The 11,320-nt window shown below is 34.3% G+C and overlaps 1 protein-coding gene across 1 annotated transcript in view; it reads right to left on the bottom strand.

Moving 5' to 3' along the window:
• Positions 1-7,665: 7,665 nt before the first annotated feature.
• THSD7B (thrombospondin type 1 domain containing 7B) overlaps positions 7,666-11,320 on the bottom strand; it is a 1,225,997-nt gene continuing 1,222,342 nt past the window's right edge. The window contains exon 28 of the mRNA XM_001364165.4: positions 7,666-8,910. Coding sequence (XP_001364202.1) covers positions 8,829-8,910 — 82 coding nt within the window. The 3' untranslated portion in view covers positions 7,666-8,828. The remainder of the gene's footprint in view (positions 8,911-11,320) is intronic.

The following is an 11,320-nucleotide window of genomic DNA, read 5'->3' as shown; positions in this document are numbered from 1 at the left end:
AAGATTTGCCTTTGTAGCCCCAGAAGCAAGCAGTTTCTTGCACATAGCAGACACTGAATACTTGTTGGATAGTATTTTACTTCATAGGGCATCTAATCAAATCTTTATCTGAGCAGTAATCCAATTTCTGTCCTCCCTAACCATTTATTTATTCATTTAAGAAGCAGGTATTAAATAATAATTATGTGCCAGGCAGATTGCTTGGTTCTGGGGATACAAAGAAAAAAATATGTAAATTAGAGATACAAAATCTGGAGATATAAAAGAAAAAAATTTAAAAATGACCTCAATCAAATAAGAAGTAGTAATAGAGTCTCTACTATCCATATCTCCCCAAAGGTAGACTGATATAACTGGCTTTTTCAAATCCAAGTTTAAGATTCTACCTTTCTCTCTACTAAATTTCATCTCCAGTTCTACCACAGAATGAATTAGCTATTCTTTTCAGCTTCATGTCAAACAACCCAAATTATATTATCCAATGAAGTTCCCTTTATAGCTCCACTGACAGAAAATTCTGCTGTAATCTGCAATGAAATTCAGTACTCACTGTTATTGACTAATTTAACACAGATATATGAGAACATTATATTTGTCTGATTTTATTCTTTTTCAATGGGATAGTTCTAATTGTGCCTCTGAATTCAGTTTTGTAAGTTCTTACTCATCCTTTGTGCAAATGGAAATATAAATAAATAAATTATTCAATTAAGCTAGAGGAAATCAAGGATGAAACCATGCATTTCTTAGCCACATTATCCTAGTGTGGTTTATCCTGGTTGCCACTCAGTGGCCACTTCCTCTTCCACATTTTTTGTTCCTCTCATTATGTTTATTTTTTAAAATGAATTTTTATTGATACATTGATTTTTGCATCACTAAAATTTTTCCAAATCCCACCACATCTCAGAGGACCCAACAATCTTTTTTTGTATACCTCCTTTCTATTCCTCTCCCATCTAGTTATTTATCAATAAGAACAATGAAGCCTTCTATCTCTACTCCTTTTTTCCATCAAATGCTACCTTCAGTACAAGAAAGCTGTAGCTAAACCCAACTTTTTTAGGTACTCATTTGATTGTCTGTTACTTTCTCAGTTCAGATTAGAGGTTCATAATGTGTGTGTGTGTGTGTGTGTGTGTGTGAGTGTGTGTGTGTGTATTTTTGACAGTTTCATGAAGCCTATGGATTCTTTCTCAGAATAATATTTTAAAATGCATAAAATAAAATACACGTAGTTGAAAAGTAAACTAGTTATATTGAAACAAAGATGTATTTTTCTCAACCAAGTTCATACCCCCATGAGGCCCTTGATCTAGTCTCATAAGGTCCACAGCTGGATTCACTATATAAAAGCAGCAACCTTCTTTTACCTTGACTGAGGTACTGCACCTGATTAGACCAGTACATTATCTTTTTCTGACTTGGTGATGTACATAATCAGTAAGTGGAATTTTTTATCCTTTTATGTGCAATAGATTTCAAAGCTTACAGTAACAATAGGAAAGGGGGAGTTTATTAGCAAAGCATATCAAAAACCATGTAAGAAAATTAGAGAAGTAAATATGATGGAGAGCATTTGGATAAAGAAAAAGAGAGGGAAATATAGACATGATAGCATCATTAGAATATATGACAACTGACTTAGAGAGACATAATAGAAAAAGAGTTAGGAAATAGACAATTAGGCTGATATGAAGGTATTATATTTTATAGACATATTACTATTCATTTGTTCTGTAACTTTTATTCTCTCTCTCTCTTTCTCTCTCACTCTCTCTCTTTCTCTTTTTACCTTAATTATATAATTATTCTAGTGGTAGTGGAAGTAATGAAGGAAAATATTCTGGACATTATTTTAATCAGCAAGAAGACAGTGATTCTTTTTTATTTTAAAAACCTTATCTTCTTTTTTAGAATCAATACTGTGCATTGGTACTAAGGCAGAAGAGAGGTAAGGGTTGGGCAATGGGGGTTAAGTGACTTGCCCAGGGTCACACAGCTAGGAAGTATCTGAGGCCCATTTTGAACCAGGACTTCTCATCTCTAAGCCTGGTTCTAAATCCATTGAGTCACTCAGGTGCCCCCAAGACAGTGGTTCTTGGCAAAAAAGATAATGGGAGTGTTGGGAGATAGTGATCACTCCATCACAAAATTTTGTGATACTTAAAGAAAAGAAATCTGGAAGCATAAATATATACCCTAGACATTTAAAGAACTAATTTTAAAGTATTTGGAGAAATATAAATGGGATCCTATGTATTAGAATTCTAGAGCACTGGTCAGTCCAGGATAATAAGGAATGAAATTCTAAATATGGAGGAGAAATAATTCTTATAAGAAGGAAAAATGGGACTTTTCCAAAGAGAACCAGATAGATGTTTGGGAAACTTAAAATCACATACACATATATACCCAAATACATGCATATCAGATTAAAAATACTAATAAGATTGCCAATTAATTACAATGAAAACACTTTGATTCTATGGGGAAATGATGAAAAATACATTCTTTCAGCAGAATTAGGGAACAATGATAGCGAGATATTTACAGGCTGCCAGATATGATTGCTTTGTTAGGGATTACATATAGGGAGATACTTTTTAATGTATATTTTTTAAAGAACAGAAAATAAGGCCAGGAATCCTAATCTCAGAATTGAGACAAAGCTGGTGAGAAATGTTAATAGACAGAAATATGTCTGTTTGGTTTTTTTTGGAACTATTTTTGGGACAAGATGATAATTAAAAAGGGACAGGATCAATGATGAGAGATGATGAAGGAAGCAGACTCACCAAGTTCTGATTTTACTCCTGTTTTCTTTGATAAGGAGACTAGTCTTTGAACTGGAATATATTAAAGAAAATGGATATTAGGGACTTAAAATCTGAGATAAGCAGGGAGATAGCAAATGATTACCCAGTTTGTTACTCTTGGACTCAAGGCACTAGAATCAGATGAACTCTAACTGGAGAGTATTGAAAAAAATTGGTAGACATGATTGCTGAGCAGCTGTAAGTGATCTGAAAGAGCAGGAAAAGGGGAGATCTTCCAAAGAGATAGAAAAGTATGAATATTATCATACTTTTCAAAAAAGTGGGAACAAATTATGGCCTATGAATTATATGTAGGCTGATAAGCCTGACTGATTACTGCTAAAATTCTAATAGAAATAAATGGATGCTTTAAAAAAAACTAGAAGAAATGTTGATCAGAAAGAAAACATATCAATATTCATTTATAATTCCAGATTTATGTAATTTCCCTTTTTTGATATCAGACTTTTAGATTAGGAGAGAGCTATAAATGTAGGTGTGGACCTATGTTGACTTTAACTAAGTATTTACAAAATCTCCTATGATATTCTTTTGTATATGATAGAAAAAAGAGAACTACAGTTCTGGAAGAGTTATTTGTATTTGAAATTGTTTGAAGAGTTGGACCAAATGCAAACTAAATATGAATAGTTTTATATCAGTTTAGAATGTCTCTAATGGTGTGCCTCCAAGATCTTGACCCTTTGCTATTTAGTAATTTTTATCATTAATATAAACAAAGACCTAAAGGGCATATTTATCATATTTTCAGATGATTCAGAGCTGAGACAGATAGTCAACATGATGGATGAAAGAACCCGTATCCAAAAAAAAAGTCTAGACATGAAAATAGAACTTTGATTCAAAATTTTGTATTTAGGTTCCAAAAAATCAGCTTCCTCAGTGCAAAATGGGACTATTTTGTCCAGATAGTTTGCCTAAAATTTTTCAAATGAATAAAAATAAATGTGTTAGAGCTTCAGTGAAATGATAACTCAATATGTTTCAACAATGTTATATGGCATCTGAAACAACTATTATGATCATGAATCACATTTCAGAGTTAAATATCTGGGATTGGGTAAGGGAATAACCCTATTGTATTTCCCAGCCAGATGATATCTACAGAATTGTGTGCAGTTCTAAGAACTACATTTTATGAAAGATAGTGGTAAACTGGAAAGTATCCAGAAGGTTAGTAGGATGATGAAACATTAGGAAACACATCATATCGAAGAAAAGGGCCTGTTTAATTTGAAAAAGAGAAAATTCAGATGAGTCATTATAATTTTCCTCAAGTGTTTTAAAGTATTATGTGACAGGATTAGACTTGCTCCATTTTCCCCTTGAGTTAAGAAGTAGAATCAATAAGTGGAAGTTTCAGAGAAGTACAATTAGCTTTGAAATAGTGAAAAACTAAATATTTTAGAGCTATTTGAATCAGAATTGTTATTATCAAGTGGCTATGGTTACCACTCAAAGATCTTCAAGCAAAGGATCTACTTGGATCGAAGCAGGCAGCTGACTAAAGGATTCCTGGACATACATCATTTTAACAAAATGACCTCAAAGACCCCTTCCAAATATGAGATTCTATGATTCTGAAACACAATTCTTGTCTTGTAGCACCTACCTTATGTAAACCTCAAAATTTCTTAGACTTATAAATGTTGGAAATTTCACCATTGGGAAATTTCATACTTGAAAAATTTCCTATTGATAGTGGGTCTTGACTATTGGAATGGGAACCCCATTGGCATGGGAGGTTCCTTCTCCTTCCCTTCTTAAGATTACTTTAGGACAGAAACCCTTTGCTGAACAATGGAAAGGACTTTGACCTATGCTTAAGCATAGAACAGGAATTTCTTTGAGTCATGATTGATTTTAGAATTGATACAATGGAGATACTTGGAATCAATCTCCACCCTATTCAGTCCTAACAGGATTGAGTAAGGGCTGCAGCCTAGATCAAAATTTAATTATTCCAATCTCTACCCTACTCAGGTTAACAGGATTTAGAAAGGGCTGTAGCAAAGGAGCAAAGATTTAATCATTTGAAAATATGACCTTCAACAGACATGTGCAAAGCCTCTGGGCGGTCCTGGGTTAAGCTAGAGCCTCCATTGGCACAGGGAAATTGATGGACAGTGATTGGTAGATGTGAGAACTGAGGGGAGGCAACTTGGATGGTTTCCTTAAAGGATCAGGGGGTTCTGAAGACTCAGGGGGGTTGAGAAGTTGGTCGGTGTGGTTGGTGTGGCTCTGAGAAGCTTGCTCTGAAGGAAGCTGAAAGTGGGGGCCTCTGAGACTGTTTCTCCATTTTGGTCACGTGAGTAATAGGGACTGATCTTTTTTCTTTGCCCCAGCTATCTAAGGGCTTGGGCCTTTTGGCCCAGCCTAAACAGAAGGGGTATTTAAGCCCTATTCCCTTCTCTCCCTTTTCTCTCTCTCTCTATCTCTAATTCCTTTCTTACTCCTATTGTAATTAAACTCCATAAAAGATTTACTGCTGACTTGAGTTTTCATTTAGGAATTACATAGCTGAATTCCTTGGCGACCTTAAATTAATATATATCAGTCTTTTAAAGTGATTCCCTTGTCACACTTACAAGGGTTTGGGAGGATCAAACAAGATAATTGTAAAATACTTATAATAATTCCTGGCACATAATAGTTGATGTTTAAATGTCAGTTATTATTATTGTTGTTGTTGAAGTTCTTGATGGATAATTCTGGAATCCTAATAATTAAATGAACATATATAGGACCTGTAACTCAAAAAGACTTTAACTTACTAATGGTCACATATTTTATGTCAGAACTACTTCTGACATTGGAGTGAACCAATTCTTTATCTTTCCTTCCTTCCTTCCTTCCTTCCTTCCTTCCTTCCTTCCTTCCTTCCTTCCTTCCTTCCTTCCTTCCTTCCTTCCTTCTTTCTCTTTCTTTCTTTCTTTCTTTCTTTCTTTCTTTCTTTCTTTCTTTCTTTCTTTCTTTCTTTCTTTCTTTCTTTCTTTCTTTCTTTCTTTCTTTCTTTCTTTCTTTCTTTCTTTCTTTCTTTCTTTCTTTCTTTCTTTCTTTCTTTCTTTCTTTCTTTCTTTCTTTCCTTTTTTTTCTTTCCCTTCCTTCCATCTTAGAATCAACACTATGTGTTGGTTCCAAGGCAGAGGAATGGGATTAAGAGACTTGCACAGGGTCATACAGACAGGAAAATCTGAGGTCAGATTTGAATCCAGGACTCCCAGTCTCTAGGATTTGCTCTCAATCCATTGAGCCACCTCCTGAAACCATTGTTTCTTGATTCCATTTTTTGGTTATGATATATTTTAAATAAAATTTATCTTAAGTAGTTGTTACTTATTTTCATAAGAGAGTTTGGAAGGAGTTCATTTCTTGTATTACATTATAAGATTCTTCCTTAAGGAAAGGACTATGCATTATTAATCATTTTATGACCTTCAGCATCTACTACGGTGACTTACAAACAGTGTGAGATTAATAAATGTTGGTGAAATTAAAAATTGGATTGTTCTCTAAAGAATTTAACCATTAAATAGAAACACTACTTCCCAGGATTTCAATCTTAAATTTGGAAATGAATTCAAACCATCTTTTCCATATTCACAATGTATCTCTTCTTGTGATTACTTTTTAATATTTTTCACATGTTCCTTAGCCAGTAGTCTACCAGTTGTCACTTCCAATTGCTCTTAATGTTCTTGCTTATATATTTCTTTTCACTTTCTAATATATAGGTTCTGATTTATAGTAGGTGATAAACCATATAACTAGAATTTTTTAAATGGTGTGTAAAGTAAGAGTGAATAGATATTGTAAAATAGTGTCTTATGGAATAGAATTCACAGACTCCTGTACCTGGGTTTTATAATGGCTATTCCAGTTTTTTTTCTCAGGACTTATCTATGGATCTCTTCATTCTTGGATGCATTTTGAAAAGTTGAGTTTCCTGGAATTTCACCTCCCAGTAAATATTTACAGCAACATTTGGATTAACTGTAACAATCAGGGTATAGGCTATTCTTCTGAACTGAAATTTCTGAGTAGTAGGGTGAACCAGAAGACCCATTTGGTTTAAAACATGGTTAGTGTTTTATTTTTTAAAATGTATTGTGCTCTCTTTCCTGCTTTAGTGGACACTGTCATGAATATGATCCCATTTCTGTGGGGTTAATGAGAAGCTTATAAGACCTTGGGAACAAGAATATGTTCCCATTTTAAATGACTAGAAAAGAAAAAGTAGGCTATGAAAAGTTGGAAACTGAATGAATTCAGAACATGGTATACTCCTTAATAGTAGGCTTCTTGATAGAGTCCATCATATGGTGTTTGATTTTTGTCAGGAGTATGCTGAAAAAATAAAATAAATATAATTGCGAATAGTGTAGTTAATTGTTATATTTGGTTAAATGATATTTTAGTGCACATATCCATGAGTCTGCCAATAATCCATATTTCAAGCATGCCCTAAGCTTCCCATTTTCTCATTTACACCTCATTGTTTTCATCATTATAGTCATAGACTGATTTGAGTTTGCTTCCTATTTATAGATCAAATACCATAAACAAATTCTAAGTGGGATTTAAAAACCCTCCAAATGATATCATTCCATGTAGCTGTAATTGACTCAATTCAATTTAATTACTGTTTATTGAGAGTTCACAGTGATCATGGACTAGGGCTATGGTGCTATCATTGAGGATTCCCTTTTGTTGTCAGTAGTTTCAGCTTTAAAATGCTAAAAGAAAACCTGAGGAAAGCTTGCTTATTTAAAATATTATTTGTAAGCACAGAGATTTCAAATAACATTAAAGAATGAAGGTGAGATTCTTGATCACACAATTTAATACAGCTGCAATAACCCTCTCAGTCTCTTTAGCTGTTTTATTTGTTATAAATACAAGTCAATACCACAAGATGGCACTTTCTTACTTGCAACATCTACTATTACAAACAACTTTGGAAAATGGTTGCCACAGTTTTTTAATGTGTAATTTTTTTCAGTTATTATTGAAACTTTAAAAAAAGCAAGACTTTCTACAAACAGGGTTTGTGTTTGATGCATATTAAATGAGGTCAGAGAATTAAATTCAAAAAAAGAATTTATAAATATTCAGATAAGAAAATTGAAACTACAAAAGCAGAGCTTGTCGTAATTAAACTGAATTACAATTGTGTGTGGCCAATGCTATATCTACATGGCTATGTTTGAGTTAAAAGACAGGTTTAATCATTAAATAATCTAATCCATTCACCAAGCTAACCACCTACGTCATCTTTACATCACTATCATCCAGTGTATGATCAATTCAGAAATAGTCGTCTTTTCAAATGGTCCAGCACTGAGGCCAACCCAGTTCTTTTCTCCCGAAACCCACCTGACAGTACTGATCTTCCACCCAGCATACAAAACAGAATAAATTATTTTCCATGTAAAAACTCAGAGAATTTCTGAAAGTGTATCTCATTCTATGTTCATCAAAATAGGCGATCCAATTTGAAAGTTTTTGAACCAATATGTAAACTCTAGAAAACTCAGTGTTGATGTATGGGAAGAATAAAGAATCTGCACTAATATAGTGCATAAGGATGCAGTATCGAACTCGTCATCGACAGCAGATGCCTTGGTCGGACTTTCCTCGGGATTGTCATCATGCCTTGAAGATAAAACTCACCCACGTCTGTGGGAGTTTCATGAGGTTCACTTCCTCCCGTTTTCTGGCAGGAGGTGATGGATTTTTCAGGTCTCTTGAAGAAGGGGAGGGAGAGGTAAAACAACAACTCAAAAAAACCCCACAAAAACAGAAGGCCAGACCTAAAGATCTTTGACTCAGTGTCCAAATAAACCAGAGGCAAAATTGTGTTTGCAATATTTATATTCTGCCCTGTATATCACATCAAGAGATTCCTCAAAAAACTGAGAAGTCTGAGAACTACAAAAGGGAAAGCAGTTAAGGCAGTTGATGTCTACATTTGGATTCCTTTTCATTTTACATGTCTAAGTCTCCATCGTAGGCTAAGGTCAGAGGCTTCTGTTGGGGAGGTGTGCTTTGATGCTGTTTTGGCTTCTTGCTGCAGGGAGAAAAGAGATTCTTTGTTCAGATACTGAAAGCCCATGACACACCACAAGCAGCCTACAAACTGCGATTGAGGCATTCATTCATTCACATTTGCAAGTGATAATACATTAATTTCTTTAGCTGAGATTTGGGGAATTCAACTAGAAAAAGACTAATTTGTTTTCCCTTTAACCTTCCCAAAGACACACAATGAGGGAGGGAGGTTGATACCTCACTGAAAACTCAAAGGAGAAAAAAAAAACAATCTTTTACTCCAGAAAAAATTTGGCCAGCCTGAGACCACCTATTTTTGTTTTCTTTTGTTCATAGAACTAGAGTGCAATTTTAAAAAGTGTAAAAACAGGGGTTTATTTGCTCATCATTTCATCCTCCTACCCCCCACTGCTTATTCCTTTCTCTGTGTTTTAACTTCAGAAACAGCTAGTACAATTGTACTCCTTAGCTATGGATAGGTTCTATTTTCAAGTAAATATGCATCTTTCCCCATCTCCCCTGCCTTGCTAGACATCTGACCTTCTTAAAGAAAGACATTCAAGGCCCTGATAGGGCAAGGATGATATATATGTATATATATATATACATATATATACACACACACACACACACATATATATATATATATATATATTAATCTTACCTTTTGTCTAAAAATTGATAGTAAGTGTTGGTTCCAAGGTAGAAGAGCTTTAGGGGTTAGGCAATTAGGGTTTGGTGACTTTTCCAGGGTTACACATTTAGGAAGTGTCTAAGATGAGATTTGAACCCAGGATTTCCCATCTCCAGGTCTGTCTCTCTATCCACTGAACCATCTTTCTGCCCCCAAGGACTCTATTCTTTTTTGTTGTTGTTGTTAAGCCCTTACCTTCTGCTTTGCAATCAATACTGTGTATTGGTTCCAAGGCAGAAGAGCAGTAAGGGCTAAGCAATAGGGATTAAGTGACTTGCCCAGGGTCACACAGCTAGTAAGTATTTGAAGTCACATTTGAACCCAGGACCTCCTGTCTAGAGACCTGGCTTTCAATCCACTGAGGTATCTAGCTCCACAAACTCCCCTGCTAAATTCTTAAATATGATGTAATTTTACTCATATCTAGTGCTGAGGGAAGTCAGTAAGTATGACTATGGACTTTTCTAGTTAATTAAGGAAATCAAATCAATTAGGGTCAGGAATATTATGAGACTCCACCGTGATAACAGATTTAAAGCCTTTTGCAAACTTTAAAGTGCTATATACATTGCATTATTGTACTATCAACTTCAAATCACCAGGCCTCCAGTTTGGCATTGACTAGAAGATCAGAGAGAAAGAACAAAACAAAAATAAAACAATACAAAAACCCAGTAATTTGGAATAAGTCCTGACCTGTGAGTAGTCAAAGTAGAGGAGTCATGATGGATATCTTTTAATATATATTTTTAAAATAAATGCATATCTTTTAAATGCCAGAAAATTAGATTCTCTATGGCACATTATTTTGGGATAAATCAAGCAGTAAGTGTGACAGTAAAGGCTTAAATTTTTGGAGGCTGGATGGAAAAACAGAAGGTGTACAATTTTCACCAATTCCTCATTCTCGATCTGCTAGGAATTCCTTTCAGCAGATGTAAAATACATTATGGTGCTACGCTGGCTGAGCTCTTATTTGTGGGCAGCAAACCATTCAGTATGCTTCTAAAAACAGAACCAAGCAAAGTGTTTCTATTTATCTCAAAGGAGGTCATACAAATTTCAAAATATAATGAAATTTTAGATTAAATATGTCATATTAACAAATATAATATTTTAATTTAAAATTACAAAATTTAAGATTTACATATATATATTTTGGGGGGTGTCTGGACATGTAAATTCACTGGTAAAAGGGGTTTTCTGATGAAGCAAGGGATGTATTTTTGTGTTATGTGTTTATTTAGGGTCTAGATCTGAGATTTCGTTAGTGCAAGTAACTCCTGGTGCTGCAACACTCTCCATTGTTGCAGATCATTGAATCATATGTAATTTATAGTCTTTGAGAGATGCCTGGATCCTGAGAGTTTAAGTGACATTCCATGTTACCCAGCTAATACATGTTGAAAGCAATCTTGAATTCAGATTTTCCTGGCTTCAAGGAGAACTCTTGCTCTATTACTCTAGGGTGAAGAATGCTGTTTTTTGGGTTAAGTTTGTATATTTGTATTTCTGTGTACATAAGTGTGAATATATGATGCATATAATATATGTAATGTGTGCATGTGTGAATACACATGTACATGGATGTATTAGAGTCTAGATTTACAAATGGAAAGAACTTAATTCAATAGTCTAATTTTACAGACGAGGAAACTGAGACCTCAATAGTAAAAGTGAATTCCTAAAGGTAATTAGTTGTAGACTTAGAATTTCAGCTCAGATCCTTAAACAA

Source organism: Monodelphis domestica, chromosome 4 (assembly GCF_027887165.1).
Source record: "Monodelphis domestica isolate mMonDom1 chromosome 4, mMonDom1.pri, whole genome shotgun sequence".
Lineage (NCBI taxonomy): Eukaryota > Metazoa > Chordata > Mammalia > Didelphimorphia > Didelphidae > Monodelphis > Monodelphis domestica.
Note: the sequence above shows the minus strand (reverse complement) of the source record. Positions and strands in the feature narration are given on the sequence as shown.